The sequence below is a fragment of the Gracilinanus agilis genome, chromosome 6 (assembly GCF_016433145.1).
Source record: "Gracilinanus agilis isolate LMUSP501 chromosome 6, AgileGrace, whole genome shotgun sequence".
NCBI classification, from domain to species: Eukaryota; Metazoa; Chordata; class Mammalia; order Didelphimorphia; family Didelphidae; genus Gracilinanus; species Gracilinanus agilis.
Window position 1 is genome coordinate 292,519,108 of NC_058135.1, and position 20,789 is coordinate 292,539,896.

Sequence of the window (20,789 nt, forward strand, 5' to 3'; positions counted from 1 at the left end):
CAACTAGTTAGCAATGCCTCATGGGCTTTGGGCTTTAGGAAAATAAAGATGGTCAGCTCACTTCTGGCCCGCTCTGACACTTTTGTCCCCCTCCTCTCTCCCACCCCATGGCCCACTGTTCCACCAGTGAGTAACTCTCTGACTTCTCAAGTAGCTCTGCAATGGAAAAAATTACACAGAGACACATAGTTAGGGTTCCTAGCCGTTAGTGCCTTTCGGTCCCAAGCTTAAGACAGGAGACTGCCCATGGAAAGAGCTGAGGGAAGGATAGGGGCAGGCCGGGCAGGGCTGGGCAGGGCAGGCAACAGAAACAAGTCCCGCGTGATGTAGCGCTGTTTACAGCAGTATTCCGGGCGCACTCCCTACTTCCGCCACTCTCCTTCTGGCCAATATCCTGCCTCTTTGCTTACCCAGACTCCACACTTTGCAGCCCTAGGTGAGCAAAGCAAAAGTGTCCACTAGTTTTTTCTAAGGAAATTCGAGCCTAAAGTAAACCAAGTCACAAAACTTTCCATAAAATAGATGACGTGTGTGGAGATGTTTTTAGAGCTAGTGTTCAGCAATGAGCTAACATCCAACATTGGTTCTGAGCGGTTGCTAGATGCTCCATGGTGAATGCACACCCAAAGCAGAGGAGGGTTACTTCCCTGAATCGGGCAATCCCACCTAGGCATCAAATGGCAAACTCAAAGGTGTGTTCGCACCTCGAGTCTGTCTCCAGCTCCCATTGAACACAGGAAAGCCTGAGGTGGCTAGCCGCCATGGTGCACATCAGCCCCATTGCTAAACACCACCACATGCACATTCCTTGCCAATTTGGCACGTCTGGACTTTTCTCCATTTACTGATTTCTAAACAACCTTATTTCATATTAATAATGAAGGATTTTTGATTACTTACAATTTGAGACACTGGGATTTGGTACAGTTACATGGCTTTTTAGACTTTGAGTCCCATGAACTAAGAGTTACTCTACAAGGATTAAAAAAGAAAATGTATTCAGATAGTTAGCCTTTTAAAAAAAGAGAGAGAGAGAAAGAGAGAGAGAGAAGTCATTAAGCTTCTGGTGTTTTGTTTTTGTCCTAACAAATACTGAACTTCACAACACCAGGGATCAAAGTTATCGATCAGTATCTGATCATGAAATCTGTTCTTAGAAAAGGAGAATGGGAGTGATTTAAAAACAAATGATGGAAATAGTAGGCTGAAAATCCAGCTGGTTGGTGGCCAAGTGGGCAACTCACTGCTCCCCTTCTCAAGGAAGCATTCCCAAATTAATGTCATCAATTGCTTTTGTTCACACCTCCATTCTGGGTGCCTGGACACGTCTGTATTCATTTTGTATTCCAGTATAACAAAAACCCTCTTTTGTGATTCTCTAGAGACCAAGGGAAGGCTTTCCAAATAGCTCAAAAGTGTAAATTAAGGGACGTTTATAAAACAATTATTTTTATGTCAATGATTTGTATTTTTAATATCATCCATACTAGTAAATCATTGTGGATTCATCTTCAGGTATATTTAACAAGCATTTATTAAGCACCAAGTATATACCTTACACTGTGCTAGGTGCTGGGGACACAAAGATAAAAAGTGGGGAGCTTATATTCTATTGGTAGAAGACGGTATGTACAGTGAGAAGATAAAAACTGATCCTGTATCTTTCTTTATTGGTCCTATTTATAAGTAATTGATTTTGTCCTGTGACTGTCTAAGTCATAGTTCTTTCTCTCTGAATTTAGTTCAGAATTCAGCTGGCCTGTAATGGATCATTTAAAAATCCAGCTCTCCTGCTAATCATGGATCTTTTCGAACTCAAGGAATTCTTGCCTGGCCTTATCTGGAGAGCATGTGAGAGGAAGGGAGTTGGGTCCACTATCTTTAGCTATCAAGTAACTGACAAAGTAGCATGCCCCAACTGATAAATGTTATCTTGCTCAGAGATCTGCCTCAGTTTACCCTTTTGTTGAAATTCTATAGTAACAACAGAAATAAATAAATGCAAAATATACAGTTATTCGGGGGTGGGGGAAGCATTTGTTTTCGGAGGAATCAGGAAGGGTTTCCTGATACTCAAGATGAACCTTGAAGTAAACTAGGAATTTAGGAGGAAGAGTGTTCCAGATATTGTCATTAGCACCATTTAACCCCTTCCACTCTTGACTTAAGTCAGCCTACGTGGAAGGGATTAGCATAATGCCTCCATTTTCATTCCAAGTGCTCTGATTTGGCCATCTGTTTATTCCCCTGTCTAAATCAGGCGTTCTTAATGGAGTTCCACGTTCAGGTGTCCAGAATCTGTAAACTTGAACTTGGACGGGAAAAAATACATCTTCGTTTCAAATATAAATGGTTTCTTTTATAATCCTTTATATTTTATTTTATGCATTTAGAAACATTCTTCTGAGAAAGGTCTCACTGGCTCCTCTAGAATGCCATCCAAGGAGGCCAGGACACAAAAAGAGTGTAGGACTCCAGATTCTTGGTCTAAATCAGCACCTCTTCTGGGTCCTGGTGCAGCCCAGTTCCTCTGATTAGCTGATGGCTTCCACACAGTTCAGTCTGTCTGCCTCCTTAGTTCTCTGTTACCTTCCTGCCATGAGCCATGTACCCAGGTTCCAAGTAAGGCTTGTAGCTTCTGTTTAATGCTGATTTCCTTTTCCCACTGGGCACCATTGCCTACTTCTGGACAACCCCTCCATCCAAAATCACGGCCCCAAAGTTTGAATCAATGAGTCATTTTGTATTTGCTTGGTTCATTTCTTTCATTTAAGAACGAGAAGGTAATAGCATTCTGGGCTTCTGGGTAAGGTGGCAAGGCTATTCCTCCCACCCCCAAGTACCGAAGAACCCTTAGCCAACAAAATGTGTATGCTTGGGAGGTGGATGCCTATTTTAGAGAGGATGCTGAGGCCAATCTCTTCAGTTGTGGTTCTTTGAGAGGGGGCCTCTCCCTCTGCTCCAGTTCTGCATGCCTTAGGACATGCCAGCAACTGTTCTCCTCTTGGCTCATCCCCAACCCGACTCCTGGGAAGGTTATCCAGGCATTGCTGGGGTGTGGTGACCTAACAATCCCTAAATAATGGAATAATGGTTTATTTTCCCTTCCAGGCAGGAGTACAATGGGCTAATTTGTGTTCCTGCCCAGGGATATATGATGGTCAAACCCTGAGGAAGGGGAATAAAGTCCAATGAACCTCTACAGTATCAACAAGTCAAATCAACTATAATCTATTAAATGAATGTTACTCACCCACAGCACTAAGCTTTGAGCTAGACAGGAGGAAGATAGATGGAGAAAACCAGTCCTGGCCATGGGACAGTTTATAATGGGGTTGGTCAATACCCAGGATCATTTAGAGAATAGTACCAGGTGCCACCAGCATCAAGGGTCCCAGGCAGATGAAAATAAGGATGCTCTTTGGACCAGAATAGTAGTGGCCTGGAGAGAGTCTGACTTGAACTGAGGGCAACAACATGAATCAAGGCATAGAGGTGAGAGTGAACATGGAGGGGAATAAGGAGAGAAATCTGACTGGAACAAAAGTTGTGTGTTGGGGAATCATGGGAGAAAGGATTGGAGAGGAAGGCAGGGGCTCTCGGCCAGAGATGGAGCTCGCCTTCCAAGATCCAACACTAATCTGTTCTATTTCGGCTGGAGATCTATTTGGAATGGTGCCAGGAATGGGACCCAAGTGCCCAGACCTGCTGGCCTCACCATCCCACTGCTCAGCATGTGCCCCATGGAGTTAAAAGATAGAAACAAAGGTTCCACATCTACCCAATTATGCACAACTGCACTCTTGTTGGTAGCAAAGAACTAGAGATAAAGCATGGCCCCATCAACACATGAATAGTAAGAATTCAGAGAAATGGGGAGGACAGTATGGTCCTAGGAGAAGCTAAAACTAGGTGCCAAATAAATGAAAACTTGAGACTGAGAAGAGACAATGAGCCATGCCCCTCACCTCCCAACAGAGGGTTGAGGGATGAGGATGGGGCTTCATAAATGCTCAATGATTGATTGAATGAATGAAAATGGATTTTATCCACACTAGTTTATTATAATCTACTGGAAGAGTGCCAAACTCAGGGCTGGACTACTCACTCTCCATGCAGATGACTTTGCACTTTCCTTGGGTCTCCAACCCTCTTCTCTCTTGACCACCAGCTTTCTGCTGATGTCTCCACCTACATTATCCGTACGTATTCCCAATGTTTTATGCATCAACCAGAACTCATGTTTCATCCAAAATCCATCCCTTCTTCTAATCTTATTTCTATCAAGGGCATCTTCCTAGTCACCCAACTTCACCATCTCAAACTCATCCCTTTCCTTCCACTTCCTCATACCCAATCAGTTGCCAAGCTTTAGTAAGTCTACCCTGGCAACATCTCTTTCTTTCTGTTTCCTTCTATCTCCCACAGACACCGGAAACCACCCTAGATGGGTGGCACAGTGGAAGGATTATTGAGCTTGTGAGTCAGAAAGATCTGAGTTCAAATCCTGTTCCATCTATTTACTATCAGTGGGACCCTGGGCAAGTCAGTTAACTGTTCTCAGCCACAGTTTCCTCATCTGTCCTTTCAGATCCCATCCAGCTCTAAATCTATAACCCTAACTGTGCCTCTCTCATCACCTCTCATCAGAATAACTGTAGAAGTCTCCTTCCTAACTAGTCTCCATGCTTCCTCTGGGTTCTCCCTTCTCCAGTTCATTCTCCTTCATCTTCCCAAATGCTACTCCTCATCTATACAGTCTAAGCATGCCATTCCTCTGCTCAAGGAGCAACTGTGGTTTTCTGTTGCTGACAAACTCTTATCATTTAAAGTTCTTTACAATCCAGCTCCCACCCACCTCTCCAAGCTGATTTCACAAACTCAACATTCCAGCCAATCCAACCTGCATGAATCCCATCTCCTCTCTCCCTGCCTTTGCAGGGGTTGCCTTCCCCTCACCGTACTTGGAGCACTCCCCCTCCCTCATCCACTCGGCACTTCCACTTCCCTCTTCAGACTCTGGAAATCTCTAGCTTTTTTCAAGGTTCAACTCAATTGCTATCAGTACTCTCCACTCCAGTCAACATAATTAATTTTGATTTATTCTGTATGTACTTATCTATTTAACATGCCATGCCCCATCTCTTCCCCCAGTAGAATGCAAATTCCCTGAGGGAGGGCAGGAACTGGATCCCTTGGGCCTGGCACTCAGTAGATGCTTAATAAATGCTTGTTGAATTGTACCAGTGTCATCAGTGATGCCAAATTCAGGTCTGGGGGAATCCCATAGCTCTGGGAGTCTGAAAATAATCAACAGATACCAGGGAGGTGGGAGGGAATCGGACAACTCATGGCATACAGAAAGAGTCCCACCCACAACAAAACCTGTCTACGCTTTTAAGGGAAAACGTTTCTCAAGAAGTTGATTCCAAAGTGGCAACACACATCACTACCATCTTACTGAACACCAGAAGGGGAAAGTGTTGGAACTGGAGGCAAAAGGAGTGGGAGAAGAAATCTGAAAGCTATTCAGCTTCTCTCCGCTATCTGGGATGCCAAGGGCTGGCCACACTCCCAACGTTCACCAACGACACACAAGGCGGCTACAGTAAGGAGAATTAGAGGGCCGCCTGACTCCTAATTGGGCTCATTCCTTGTCTCTAAATAAGAGTTCGACCAGATCACTTTTCGTGGACTGAGCCGACTTGCGTCCGAGCCACCTTGTAGATCAGACACTTATGAATCGGGTTGGGCTCCTCTGAGGTCCCCGTAACTAATCTGGCTTCCAGGGCCAACTTGGGAGTCAGAGAAGGGTCTCTGGGAGTGGAACTCATTCAAGAGGCAAATGGAGATGGCAAACAGACATATGGTTGAAAGCGTGTACGCAATGAATTTATTCTCAGGCTGCGCTCGATTACAAACCCTGACAAGAGCAGGAGGGAGACGACAACTATGGGCTAACAGTATGTATATCCGCGTCGTAGACGTAAAGGACACAAGGTTATCGGAACTTTTGCAGCGAAAACGACCTCAAAAGCAAGCAACTATTTGCAACAATCAGAAAATCAGCGTTTATATCACACGAGTCCTGAGCCGCCAGTTGGAAGGGGCAGCCTCCAGTGCTCTGTGTGGTTCCTGGGCAGACACGTGCGTGCCTCCTTCCAGGACCCAGAAGTTGAGGAAATGGAATGGAATGCACGTTGGGATTCCCAACAGCGATCACGGTGTCAGCGTGGCCTCGAGTAGGGGAGAGGCGCGCCGCACACACCCTGGGGAGCCTGCTCTTAAGCCACACTGAGCTTGAGAAGAAATGGGTTAAAAAGGCAACCTCACTGCAGAGTAAGAATCAGGTTCCTTAAACGTGCTAGTCACGCAACAGTACACGGCAAGGCAGCATTGTCAGCTGAACCAAGAAGAGCCGAGAAGAGCCTTCAGGCTACTGTTGTTCCTACAACCCAAGCAATAGTTAGAAGCTCAGAAATGCTCCTCCTCCATGTTGCTCTAGACATTCGTGTGGGTTCTGGGACCATTATCGTGGCCAGTTCGTCTCCAAGAACCCACAGCAGGAAGCAAGACCACCACCGATGGGGGCTCATTTCATTCTCTAAAGGAATGTCATCAGCCAATTCAGTACAGCCAAGAGGCCATTCTGCTCAGCTGTATTAGGTAAAGCAAAGGAACAGACCCATATCTTCATGAATCCTCCCCAAGAGAAACTCTCATTCACTCCAGCTGGCCCTGACCACTTCTCCTTCCACTTACCAACGTCCCTAGTGCAGAGCCCTTGTGGCAGGGGCCACCTTTTCCCACTTTTTTGGATGCCTCCTTTCAGGCTCTGGGCCTGGGGACCCCATTGATGTATATGGGCCATGAGGACAGAGCAGGAGGTGTGCTTAGGGGGAGCGTTCAGCCTCCAGCTGACAGGACTGACCGGAGCACTCTGCGGGGAGAGGGGCACCCTGGAACTAGGACTCGCCCTAACCCTGCAGCTGTCTTCAGTAGAGCCCCCTAGAGGACGGCACTAATGAAAGCAGCAGCTCCTCAGGCTCACCACCACCAGCGTTTACAGCACGATGGGGAGCAGCAGTAACAACCCAGTGGCTATAGAGTGGGACGATCCTGAGCTGGCGGCCAGGACAGGCAGTGCTCCGGCATCCTGAAGGCCGGCCGGAGCGAGTGCGGCCCATTGGTGGAAGGAGGACAGGAACCAGAGGGGCTCCCTCAGTGCGAGCTAAAACACTACAACCAGCACAAACTCCCGAGACAGTGACAAAGACTGACGACGAGAGAGGAACCGATTCAGGGCGCTCGTCCACCTTCTGAGCCACACGTGCACGTGTGACAAATGGGAGAAGAGCATCTCTTCATGCAAAAGACAATGGGGGGGTCACAACTCAGAGGCGCCACTACAGAGTACATGTTATACTGTCGCAGAGATAAATCACATATTCTTATATTAAAATAACTTTCTATTATTTTTTCAAATCCTTACCCAGCTAAAGTTATTTTTGCTGGCCCTTGAAGATTTGATCCTGAAGGGAAGGTGGTTCCATTAACTACAGATGATAAGGCGCCATTATCAAGCTGTTCAAAATGAAAGGCAAGAATTTTCCAAATTAAAATGTTTATTTTGAAGGCGTGCCCGTCGGTGAGCTTCTAGGTGAAAAGCGTACTTTTTTCTAGAAGTTTCTGCGATTTCTCTCTCTAACAATTATTTGGTGCTCTTGAAGGCCCCAGAGAGCTGTTCCCCATACACTGAAGTGGTTCTACTACCCCCAGCGCTAGAAGATGGGTCCTGGGCTGGTGGTCCAGCGACAGCTCAGGTTGGGCTTTGAACCAAAAGGTTTGAGGCAACATGCTTTTTTTTTTTTAAACCCTTAACTTCTATGTATTGGCTCCTTGGTGGAAGAGGGGTAAGAGTGGGCCATGGGGGTCAAGTGACTTGCCCAGAGTCACACAGCTAGCAAGTGTCTGAGGCCGGATTTGAACCCAGGACCTCCCGTCTCTAGGCCTGACTCTCCATCCACTGAGCTACCCAGCTGTCCCACAACATGCTTTTAATGCGAAAGCTCAGCTTATTGAAACCACAAGAAAACTGAGTTACAGAAGCATCATCTCTTCATAAAAATACCACAATCCAGTTTTTTAAACCCTTCCCTTTTGCCTTAGAACCAATACTGTACGTTGGTTCCAAGGCAGAAGATTAGTGAGGCAATGAATGGGGCTCAAGCAACTTGCCCAACATCACACCAGTAGGATGTCTGAGGCAGATCTGAACCCAAGACCTCCTGGTTCAAGATCTGGATCTCTATCCACTGGCCTATGTAACTGCGACTACAATCTATTTCTAGTAGAATTAAAACCTCTCTTTGTACCCTTCCCCCATATAGAGGGTAGTTACTTAAAGCTCTGGCTGTGACTTTGATAGGAGAGGAGTGGAAATTTACTGCAGCAAATAGTGCGAAAGTATTTCAATCATTAGGATTTTGAGAAATCTTCATATCCAAACTTCTATTTCAGCAAAGCTTTTACAAATAAAATTACTTTAATCCAAAAAAACATTCTTTATTTAATTCCCCTATACTCAGGGATGACCTCACCAGTTTTGTTAACGTCCACGTCTCTTACTTCCCCTATTTCTTCCTTTGCCATTAGATTGTTCATTGGACCCACAAACAGTCCATAAGAATGAAAAAGTAAAACTTACAGTGGTTTATTTCTAGATTCTAATGAGTATCCTGGACAAAGGGTTTGGGAGGGATACAGTTAAAAACTACTAGCTTTAGAAACTAGTCTTGGAAAAATTTTTTAAAGTAAAAATTTTTATTTTATTTCATTCTATTTTTAAACCCTTAACTTCTGTGTATTGGCTCCCAGGTGGAAGAGTGGTGAGGGTGGGCCATGGGGGTCAAGTGACTTGCTCAGGGTCACACAGCTGGGAAGTATCTGAGGCCGGATTTGAACCCAGGACCTCCCGTCTCTAGGCCTGACTCAATCCACTGAGCTACCCAGCTGCTCCCCTAAAATAAAAAAAAAATTTAAAAAAGAAACTAGTCTTCGAATTGTTTGTTCTGCATACTATCCATATTCTTTATAGACAAAATTAAAATCCGAGTGTATTTCAGAAGCATTTGCATGGGCCAGGAATAGAATCTTGTGTGCCCTCTCCCATTTTCCCTTCTGTCAACACTGCCCGAGTGCCCTCATGGGGGTGGCATTATATAGTATAGGTCATTCTCTAGGCAGGAAATGCTTCTGTGTTCAGTTTTCACAAGAAAGAAAAGTGAATGTGAAAAGCCGAGTGCTTTTGCTTCTACTTTTACTTGAGACAGAGCGACCAGCGTGGGACCTTCCTCTAGTCTTATTAAGGAGCCATTTACTTCCTTTGTTTTGGTAGGACAAGCGGCCCAATGTTAAGTGTTTGATGGTGATGACCATTTACTGGAGGATTCCATTTTAATAGGCCACCTTAGCTTCACCTATGAAGACTTTTTCTCCCAGTGTTCCAAAATGACTTGTGCCACCCAATTTAGTTTTGTGTAAATAACAGAAGTGGGAACTCTGAACCTGCCCATTCTTCCTTGCAAAAACAGTATCAAAAATGATGGGCGGGCATCCTTTTTCTCTGCATATAAAAAGGTAGGGAGCAACGAAGGGAATTGCTTCTCTAGAACCGATTCTCATCCGCAGAGGGAGAATTAGTTACTAGTGTGACAATGACAAGAACTCTGGGGGAAATGACCCGACAGCATCTTAGAATTTGTGATGGAGAAGAAGAAAGCCAGGAAGAGTCAGACTTCCATCCTGATTTGGGGGAACAGGCTCCAAGAGTTAAAAGGAAGGATCCCAAGGCCTAAAATCTCCCACGAGGAATGGAAGACTTTGTTCTCAAGAACAAAAGTTGGAAGACACAAAAGAATGAATTCTACTGGACATGGTTGCAAAGGGAAGAGCCGGTACAAAACAATGGTTTTGATGGTATGCTATCCTAAGAGAGTGTCCAAAGCACCAGTGGCCCAAATGAGTTGATAATGGGGAGGAAATGGGTTTTTTTTAAGCTAGATTGGAGAAAAGGTTAGGGTTGACTGGCAAAAACAAAAGAACACCCACTAATCATTCTAGGTCAGCTTGGAAGGTGGTATCCAGTGGAGTGCTCCAAGGATCTGTACCTGGATCTACTGTACTTAGTATGTTTGACTTGGGTAAAGGCACAGACCAAATACTTATATCAATTTGGCTGAAGATAGAAAGCTAGGAAGGGTCACTTACGGATTGAAAACCAGAGGTAGGATCCAAAAATATCACAATGGGCTAGAAAGCTGGACCGAAGAGAAGAAATGAAATTTAATAGGAATAAATTGTCTTCTAGTCGGGTTAAAAAATAAACCTCACAAGTATAAGATGATGTTGTGGCTAGACATCTAGGCATCTGTTTGAAAGAGATACATGTCCATTTTGAGTCAACAGTATGACATGGTGGCCAGGAGAACTGATGTCATCTTGGGCTGTACTGAGAGACCTGAGAGTGCCCAAGATTAGCAAAGTGAGAATCCTGCTGTCCTCTGCCCAGCCAGGCCTCATCTGAAGGGTTCTACATTCTTTTCTGGGCATCGCATTTTAGGACAGACAGTGATGAGCTGAAGAGTCTGGCCAGAAGAAAAGTTGCATGGTGAAGGAAGGGCCTTGAGGTCAGGTCCTTTGAGGATCAGTGGAAGGAATTGGGGGGAAAAGAGAATAGAAGGGAATAAACATCTTTAGAGGCCTACTTTGTACCATGTCCTGTGATAAGCACTTTATGAATACTTTAAATGTTTAGTAGAATTCACTTGTAAATTCATCTCATCTCTGGGAGTTCTTTTCTTTGGAAGTTCATTTATGGTTTGTTAAATTTCCTTGTTTTAAATTAGGGTTATTTAAGTATTCGATTTCCTGTCATGAAAATCTAGGTAATTTATATTTTTGTAAATATTTATTCACTTCGTTTAGATTGTCTGCTTTAATGGCACATAGTTGGGCAAAATAGCTCCCAATAATTGAATTTTTTTGCAAAAATGAAACCAATGCACCTAAAATTAGAAGGAAAGCAGGAAAATGGGAGGATCTTTGTAGAACATTTTTTCTGAGAGAGATCTAATTTTTAATTTATTTATTTATTTATTTATTTTAGTTTTTAAACCCTTAACTTCTGTGTATTGACTTATAGGTGGAAGATTGGTAAGGGTAGGCAATGGGGGTTAAGTGACTTGCCCAGGGTCACACAGCTGGGAAGTGTCTGAGGCTGGATTTGAACCTAGGACCTCCCGTCTCTAGGCCTGGCTCTCAATCCACTGAGCTACCCAGCTGCCCCCCAGAGATCTAATTTTTAAGATACAGAAGGCACTGAAGAAAATTTGTAAGAAAAAGTCATTCTCCAATGGATAAACGCTCAAAGGAGCAGTTTTCAGAGGAAGAAATCCAAGAAAAAGGAAAAAGATCGATATGTGCAAAAATACTTAGAGCAGTTCTTTTTGGGGTGGCAAAGAATTTGATACTGAGAAGTCCATCCACTGGGGAATGGATGAACAAGTTATGGTATATGTAGCTGATGGCATGTCATTGTACTATAAAAATGATAAAGGGGACGGGCTTAGAAAAACCTGGAAAGAATTATATGAACTGATGAAAAGCAAAGTGAACAGAACCAAGAGAATGTTGTATGACAGTAATATTGTACAATGATCAATTGCGAATGACTTGGCTCTGATCAAGACAAGGATTCAAAACAATTCCAAAGGACTCATAATGAAAAATACTATCAACCTCCAGAGAAAGAACGGATGCCATAGGAGTGTAGACCGAAGCATGTTTTCTTTTCTTTTTCTTTCATTCATTCATTCATTCTTTCTTTTCTTTTTTTCTTGATAGGGCTAGTGCAGGAATTTGTTTTCTATGACTATAAATATCTGTTATCCAGCTTTGTTTTTCTTGACTTTGCAATAGGTGGGGAAGGAGAGGGAGGGAGAGAATTTGGAACTAAAAATAAAATTAAATTGGATTTTTAAAAAGAAAACCTAAGTTCAAATCCCATGCCAGACACTTACTAGCAGTGTGACCCTGAGGTAGCCATTTAACTTGTTCCCCTCAGTTTTAAGTGTAAAATGGGGATAACAGCACTTACCTTTCCACGTTGTTGTGAAGATCAAATGAGATACTACTTACAAAGTCCATTGCAAATCTTAAAGGTCTATATAAATGCTAGTTGTTATTGTTGTCTGGCTATAGAAGCCTCCAGTCAGAAGTAGCCTTAAACTAGATTGAACCTTGGGATGCAGCCAGTCAGTCCCAAACCAGTCCAGGGCGATAATCTGCTGCGCTCTCATGTGTGAAGCCCCTGACTTAGCTATCTCCTCTGTACAAAGGGGGTTTTCCTTCCTTTTACTCTTCCATGTGAGGTTTCTTTCCCACCTCCTTCCCCTGCCCCCACGCTATCCTAGAACCAGGCTAGACAGCCTTCTCTGCCACCACTGGAGACCATTACCATCCAGTGAGTATGGCCAGATAATGGATAACAGCCAGCAAATGGTCCTATGACCCACTCCTCATTTACAGCACCAGGCAGGGCTTGGAGGTAGAAGGAATGACAGCCTAGTCTGTGACTCAAAAGAAGAGTCACTTCTCCAAAGTTCTTGATTAATGGCCAGCAGACTCCAATTGTATCATGACCCAGTCAATGAATATACATTGTCAAACTCTCCTCATGCTGAGCTAACTCCCATCATTTCTCTTTATGGATGTGTTTCTTCCCTTGGCAGCCACACAAGAGCCCACCTGCTCTCTGATGGACTGAGGAGGATGGACTGAGGAGCTCACTCTACCCAAATAGAGCCCACCCTTGTCCAACAGCTAGTTATTTCTATTTTTTTTAAAGTCTTCAAACTTGTTGGATCAAATAGCTGATTTCAGGACACTGGGAGGCTAGAGCTACTGTTTCATTTTGAGGCTTTACCTTCTTGGGAAAATAATGCATATTTTGGCAGGAAAATCTAATATCCAGAAGACTATCACTACCAAGGTCATTAAGCGCCTGGGTCTGTAAGGTCTCTATGGAGAATTAGACTCAAATCTTGCCAGCTGATGCTCTTCTTGGCTTAAATTTGTAAAAATGACCTACGTCTTCCCAAGGACTTTCCTGACTACTCCATAAGGTCAGTAAAAGATTTCCATCATCCCCATTTTACAGAAAAGAGATTAAATGACTTGCTTGTGGTCACACAGTCAGCAAGGGTCAGAGCCACATCTCCCACCTCAGGACCACTGTTTTGGTGGTCTGGGATAGGAAGCAAAGGACAGAATTAATCCCTATTACACACAGATGACACCTTTTCTAAAGTCCCATCAACACTGCCTGGCTCCATTCAGACTTCCCTTCCTTTGGAAAGTCCTCTTCTTCTATTGTCAGAAGCCCACCCATCCATCCAAAGCCAAACTCCAAAGCTGATCCTCCTCCCCCTTCTCCTCTCTAGGGCTTGGTTTTCCCCTTTCTCTGAATAATATTCATTGACTGATTATTTTAACTCCTAGAGGATTCACAGGTTTCCTCATGCAATTTTAACAATGATTGCTCACTGTTGTGTTATCTTTATTAGTGGCAGCTCTAGATCAGTGGTTCCCAAACTTTTTTGGCCTACCACCCCTTTTCCAGAAAAAATATTCCTTAGCCCCCTGGAAATTAATTTTTAAAAATTTTAATAGCAATTAATAGGAAAGATAAATACACCTGTGGCCATCGCCACCTCCTTGGATCGCCGCAGCACCCACCAGGGGGCAGTAGCGCCCACTTTGGGAATCACTGCTCTAGAGGCAAGGTCTTTAAAAGGCCAACTCAGATCTTATTTGTTTGCATTTGCCCTGATACCAAGCACAGAGTAACCATTTAATAAATGCTTGCTGATTGAAAATGGAGTTAATGTTATTCTGATTATTCCAATAGCAACAGTGAATTTAAAGACAGCAACATCTGACTTAGAAATGAAAATGACTTACTTGCTGTGTGATGAGATTTAATTTAGCTGGTACTGGCAGAAATCTTCCAACTAAGGTAGTCAAAGGTTTAGACACATCTGCAAGGAAGACATGCTTTAGATTAATTTATGGCATGTGAAACTCATCAACTGAAGAATGACTATGTAAGCCTACACTACGGTGGCCATCTTAATCTTATTTCTATTTTCTTTGCCATACAAAACTTCCTGAGGCAATAGGTTTCTGGCCAGGTTGGAGAAGAAGTAATCCAGACACTCTCCGATTGGAATTTCCCGAGGCATCCCCTAGTCCTAGCGCTCAAAAAGAAGACTTGCTCATTTCAAATATGAAGAGTTGCTTCCTCCTCCTGTTCAAAATCCTCTCCCTGGTCCCAGCTTTTCCCCATCTCCTGCACTAAGGTATTTTGGAATCCCAGGACTCCTCAAATGGGATATATTTCCTAGATAACTATACCCATGGAGCCAGACTGTGTAACAACCACATGCCATGACAAATGATAGACAGAATTGACTCTGGTTGGGCTCGGTCAGCAAGTCCAAAGGAGCCGGGAAGTTGGGTGAAGGGGCCCTTCCCAAGCACAGGTCACCTCATTCCACTGCACCTATGGGTGTCTGAAGCAGGAAGCCCGGAGAGCTGGCACAGAGGAGGAAGTGAGTGAGCATTTAGAGCCCAGAGATGCTCCTCATTAGGTGAAAAGTTCCTTAAACCTCCCTGTACATTACACCATCTGCTCTGATGGAAATGTAAGAGGCTGCTGTCCATGGTAGCTGAGAAGGAGACAATTGGGCTGGAAGGCATGGGACTAGTCTGGGGCCAAATCAGCCCATTAAAGCTACAGACAGACAAGTAAACTTAAGTCAGTTAAGGCCAAGGAAGGGGACAGTCTGCTTCACAAAGTGTTTTGTTCCCTACCTAGATTACCAACACAGACAACTCAATACATTTAACACTGAAATTATGCTGGATTTTATCTTTGATCACTCAGAAACCACAATTAGCTTCTCACAGTACTTTGAGGTCATTATCACAAACAACATAAGTGAGCCACTGTCAATTATCAGCGTACTGAACAATAACAGCAACATTGTATGATGAACAACTGTGAGTGACCCAGCTATTCTCAGCAATACAATGATCCAAGACAATCCCAAAGATTCATGTTGGAAAATGGTATCTGCCTTCAGAGAAAAAGACTGATGGAGTCTGAACACAGACAAAGGCATGCTTTATTTCACCTTCTTTTTCTTCTTTTTTTTAGTTTGAGATCTCTCTCACAAAATAACTAATATGGGAAAATGTTTTACATGATTGTACGTGTAAAAGCCTTATCAGATTGCTTACCATCTCAGGAAGCATGGAGGGGAAGGAGGGTGAAAAGGTAGGAGAGAATTTGGAATGCAAAAAAATATTTGAAATGAATGTTAGAAATTATTTGTACATGTAATTGGGGGAAAAGAAAATATTATAAAAACAAAATAATCAATACTTGTGATAGCAACTAAAATTATCTTTGTACTGGTGAAGCTGGGAAGAGCCTATTAAGAGACATCTTGGGCTGGCAGAATTTTTGAAAAATAGCTGCCAGTATAAATGGTATAGAATCGAGAATAAAATTTCATAGCAAAGAAAAGCTTCCAATAATAGCATTCACATTTCTAATTTATTTTTTAGCAAATTAAATGGATTAGACCAACCTTTGAAAATTCCATTTGCTAATCTAATTTCAACAGGTCTTCTGGTTCATAATTAAGACAAGACACATAGAGAGACATGTGTTATCTATCAGGATTCAAAAGGAGTCTGTAGATTATCTTGGGTGAAATGAATTCAAAAATGTATGAGTTACCTTTTGATCCAGCAATACCTCTACTAGGTCTGTATCCCAAAGAGATTTTTAAGAGAGGGACAGGACCTATTTGTACAAAAATATTTCTAGCTGCACATTTTGTGGTGGCAAAGAATTGGAAACTAAAGAGATATCCTTCCACTGGGGAAGGGCTGAGCAACTTGTGGTATATGATGGGGATGGAATACTATTGTGCTATAAGAAATGATGAACAGCATGATGTCAGAAAGAACTGGAAAAACCTACATGAACTGATGCAGAGTGAAATGAGCAGAACCAGGAAAACATTGTATGCAGTAACTAAAATATTGTGGGATAATCAAAGGTGAGAGACTTAGCTACTAACAGCAATACAAGGATCCAGGACAATTCTGAGGGACTTACGAAAAAGAATGCTATCTAGAGAAAGAACTCTTGGAATATAAATGCAGATGAAAACATATGCTTAATTGCTTGTTCATGTGGATATATGATTTGGGGTTTTGGTTTTGTCAGATTATTCCCTTTCAAAAATGAATAATATGGAAATTTTTGAGTGACAATACACACATAATCCAGTGGAATTGCTTGTCAACTCCAAGAGGGGAGAGGGAAGAGGGAAGGGAGACAACACAAATCATTTAGCTTTGGAAAACTAATGTGGAAATTTGTTACTGGAATAAAATAAAGTTAAATTTAAGTGAGAGTGGGGCAATTAGGTGGCTCAGTATATTGATAGCCAGGTCTAGAGACACGAAGTTCTGGGTTCAAATCTGAACTCAGACACTTCCTAGATGTGTGACTGTAGGTAGGTCACTTACCCCCATTGCCTAGCCCTTACTGCTCCTCTGCCTTGGAACCAATACAGAATATTGATTCTAAGATAGAAGGCAAGGGCTTAAAAAAACCCTAAGAGAGTTACTTTAGGTAAAGGGGAGCTTTCTGGTCCTTGAAGCCTTCATCAGTAATTGATGGTTTCTGAGTTTCTCAGACAGACTGTTACTTAACACCACTCACACGTCACCCTGGCTTTTCCTCCCCACAGTGAAAAACACTGCCCCGACTGGACAAACAGAAGATTAAACAATACACTATTTCTTCATTGGCTTTGTACCTGGCTGCAGATAATTATTTTGCTCTTGATACTGAGGAACCAAATGAACTGCTTTGAGCTCTCTTGTGCCCGAATTGTTTATACATAGCATTTGTGTGCCCCCTTTCAACTGACATATTACCTAAAATAAAACAGAAATCACACCATATTTTAAAAGGATGATTACAGTGAAATGGATAGAAAAACTCTTCAGAAAGCCTTAAATCTCTGAAAATTCAGCATCAGTAAAGAAGAGAAAAAATAATGTTCTTAATAAACTCTATTCTCTGGTTCTGTGTGATCTGTTCTCTGGAGTCACAGCCCAGTAAAAGCCTCCTCTCTCCACTGTACCTGGTGATGAGGGATGTGGAGCGGGTAACAAATTCTTCTCTGGAAACCTGGGGATGGAGGGGCTCACTCTGGGGGTTTCTAACAGTCTAATCTTCAAGTGAAAAATAAAGCTTGATACTCATTGCAATGCTATCCTTGAAACCCAGGAGAGAACATGTCTTTGTGAGGTCCTCCAGTAAACCAGCCCACTAAAACTTTGGTGTTAGAGAGAGGGGGGAGGGTCCAAGACTCATCTATTTACCAATGTCGTCCCCAGTCTTATTTCACTTTAATTCAGAAGGTGGGCTTTCCCTTGGATCACATCTTACTTTTATGATCCTCCCTAAAAATACAATTCATACCCATTTTCCCTAAATCCTCACAATTTTATGGTTCTGCTGTTTTTGTTCCCTTAGGTATTTATCTCATCTCCCAGAATGCAATTTAGCATTTTATGATTTGAGTCAAGCTGGACCCGAGTGTGAAGGCTGGGGGCTCCCACCACTCCTTGTGGCCTGAGTGGAGCCTCCAATGGGGCTGGCTCTCTGTGATACCCAAGGAAGAAAACGCACATCTCTGCCCTCAAGGAACTGAGAATCTTTTGTCAAGGCCCAGAGCAAGTCCCATAGAGGATGCCTAGAAATCAGCACAGAATACTGAAGGTCCAGGGGTCCGGTCCTGATCACTGTGGATGACTTGCTAAGCATAGATGTCATACTAGTTTAGGATTAAATCAGAATTTTTATTTTGAATTCCGGTGCCCAAAGAGCCTCCTTCTCTCTCCTATTGGTACAAGGGCTGGAAGGGAGGACTCAGACTACAGCTCCTCCTTGGACACAATTTTAGGGCTGCTCACAGTGCAGACTTTTCCCATTTTCCTTAACAGACAGGGGCAGGGAAAAGCCAACCTAAGAAGCCCTCACTTGTCTGGGCTCAAGCTCAAAGCTCATGTGGACTGCATCCAGAGAAAGAACTGTGGGAGCAGAAACACAGAAGAAAAACAACTGCTGGACCACGTGGGTCAATGGGGATATGATTGGGAATGAAGACTCTAAGCAATCACCCCAGTGCAAATACTAATAATATGGAAATAGATCTGGATCAATGACACATGCAAAACTAGTGGAACTGCATGTCAGCTATGGGAGGGGGTGGGAGAAGGAGAGGGAAAGAACATGAATTATGTAACCATGGAGATTTTTTCTTAATTAATCAATAAAATTAAATTTAAAAAAAAGCTTGTGTGGACTGGAAGGTGTGACCAGGGTCCTGGGGAGGCACCACAGCCCAGATTAGGAATCTTGGCCAATTGGGAAGTGCTATAAGTGGCTAAGCTAAGCCTGGCGTTACTCTAATTTATTTTGTTCTGCCCTTCTGTGCTGAGAACCAGGGACTGCCTTCCTCACACTAAAGTGGGGCAATGGACAGAGACTAGACTTGGTGCAGAAATTAGCTGTGGGGCCCTGGCGGAGTCATTTAACCTCCGTCTACTTTGTTTTCATCACCTATAAAATGGGGATGGTAAGAGCACCTGCTTCCCAGGGACCTTGCGAGGATCCAATGGGAAAGATATTTGTTAAGAGCTTAGTACAGTGCCTGGTACATAGTAGGTTCTTAGTGCTTGTTCCCTTCCCCTTAGCACAGATCTTTGGCTGGGATCTGGGAATTGGCTGGAAGAAGTCCTTGGCGGTCCCTCCTTCCTTGGCTTCAACCATACCTGATGCTCATTCTGCCCACTTTTTTGTTTCCACCCTTGCTCTGACTGTCGTTACTTCATGGCCCCGAGATTGCTCCTGGCCCCCTCTCACTGGCTCAACTTTGTGCTCCTGGCCCGTGCTCCCTTTAGCTAAGCATTTATCCAGGACCTGATTGTCACTCACATGCCACAATCTCACTTAACAGATTAGATCCAAACTGAGGGTTTTACTCAGCCTGGGCATTTCTAGGACTAAGGCAGAATGCCAGTTGAACCAGAGAGCAGACCCCAGGGAAAGAGGCAAACAGCAAACCCAGCAATGAATGAAGAGTTTATGATTACACTTCCCAGCTGGGTGACCCTGGGCAAGTCACTTGACCCCCATGGCCCACCCTTACCACTCTTCCACCTAGGAGCCAATACACAGAAGTGAAGGAGTTAAAAAAAATGAGTGTATGACTTTGTACTGAGCAGACTTTAAAAAGGTCACTTTTCTGTACTTTCTGGCACTCATTACCATTGGGTTAGACTCCTTCTTATGTGAACAGCTGGAATTCTCCATTGGCTCTTGTGATGGAGGGAACTTGCAGCAGCTCTCCTGAGCATGGGCATTCTGAAAAACGGCTTCCTCCTGGTTGTTAGCGGTAATGGTACCCACCGCTTCCCTTATCTCCACCTAAAAAAGCAAAGGACTTCAGAAATTGAAGGACTGCAAATCCAAACTCTAGTCCTATGAAACAGAACACACAGTAAGCAAATCTGGACCTTAACCTTGATTTAGTGACTGTCCTAAGTCACCCAAGTTCACCATCTCAAACTCATCCCTTTCCTTCCACTTCCTCATACCCAATCAGTTGCCAAGCTTTAGTAAGTCTACCCTGGCAGGCATTTCTAGTATAGAACTGACCATCCTGGAGGACGAGAACTGTGTCCAAAAGGAGTCGCCCCATCCTTGGCTATCAGACCGTGGAGTGAATCCTAGAGCAATCGGGACCCATTGGGCACTTGGGGTCGCCCCCTCCCAAAAAGAGCTGTACCCTGGGGGAAGGCCTCTGATGGTGGGATGAAGCTCATCTGGGATGCTTCATCATTAAAGAAGGGGCAGGTAGATCCTGTTCTTGCCATACATAGAAGTCTATGAAGCTTCCTGAAATGGAACCTTCCCTCCCTCCCCAAATTATGCTTAGAAAGTTCATTTGAGTTCTCTAGTCAGGTCCAAAGTCATTGCTTGTATTCTGTTAATATGTATAGTGTTTTGATAATGGGAGAAAGAGTCAGTGCAGCCAATGAGCAGAGTACAGGTATCCCTTCCACGTCAAGGGATTAGAGGTTTGGCTGGCCACAAGCTGGAAAATCCACATAAAAGTTCTTGGTCTTCCCTTTGTATTAGAATAGAAATCTAATTTTTTTCTTTTATGGGGCATTTACAGTACCTTTTCTGTTAAATCTGTGTCAAAAACTTGGTCATAGGCTATATAGCTGTGCTGGTGAATCCATGGCATGCATGCTGGAGTGTGCCAGAGGGGGCTGCTCCTTTCTCTCTTTCCACCCACACATTTCTCCCAACACCAGCCCCTCTGCCCGGCAGCCCAATGGGAGCACTTCTTTCCTCCTCTGTCTGGGGTAAGGCAGGGGGCTCACATGTGGTATAAGGGTGTGGTTTGGGCATTCAGTCTCTAAAAGGTTCGCCATCACTGCTATATAGTTTCTAAACTTTTTCTGTGTCATCTACTGGCCTTTGTGTGTGGTCTGCAGCTTCCACAAAACTTTCCCCCCCCCAATTCCCATTTAATTTCTTCTACCAACCTGAGATATATTAAAAT

General features: G+C 43.6%; 1 protein-coding gene across 1 annotated transcript in view; it reads right to left on the minus strand.

The window, feature by feature from the left end:
* TESMIN (testis expressed metallothionein like protein) overlaps positions 1-20,789 on the minus strand; it is a 54,904-nt gene that overhangs the window by 18,917 nt on the left and 15,198 nt on the right. Inside the window, 5 exon segments of the mRNA XM_044682060.1 lie at positions 901-972; positions 7,493-7,584; positions 14,023-14,099; positions 16,962-17,082; positions 19,484-19,642. Coding sequence (XP_044537995.1) covers positions 901-972; positions 7,493-7,584; positions 14,023-14,099; positions 16,962-17,082; positions 19,484-19,642 — 521 coding nt within the window.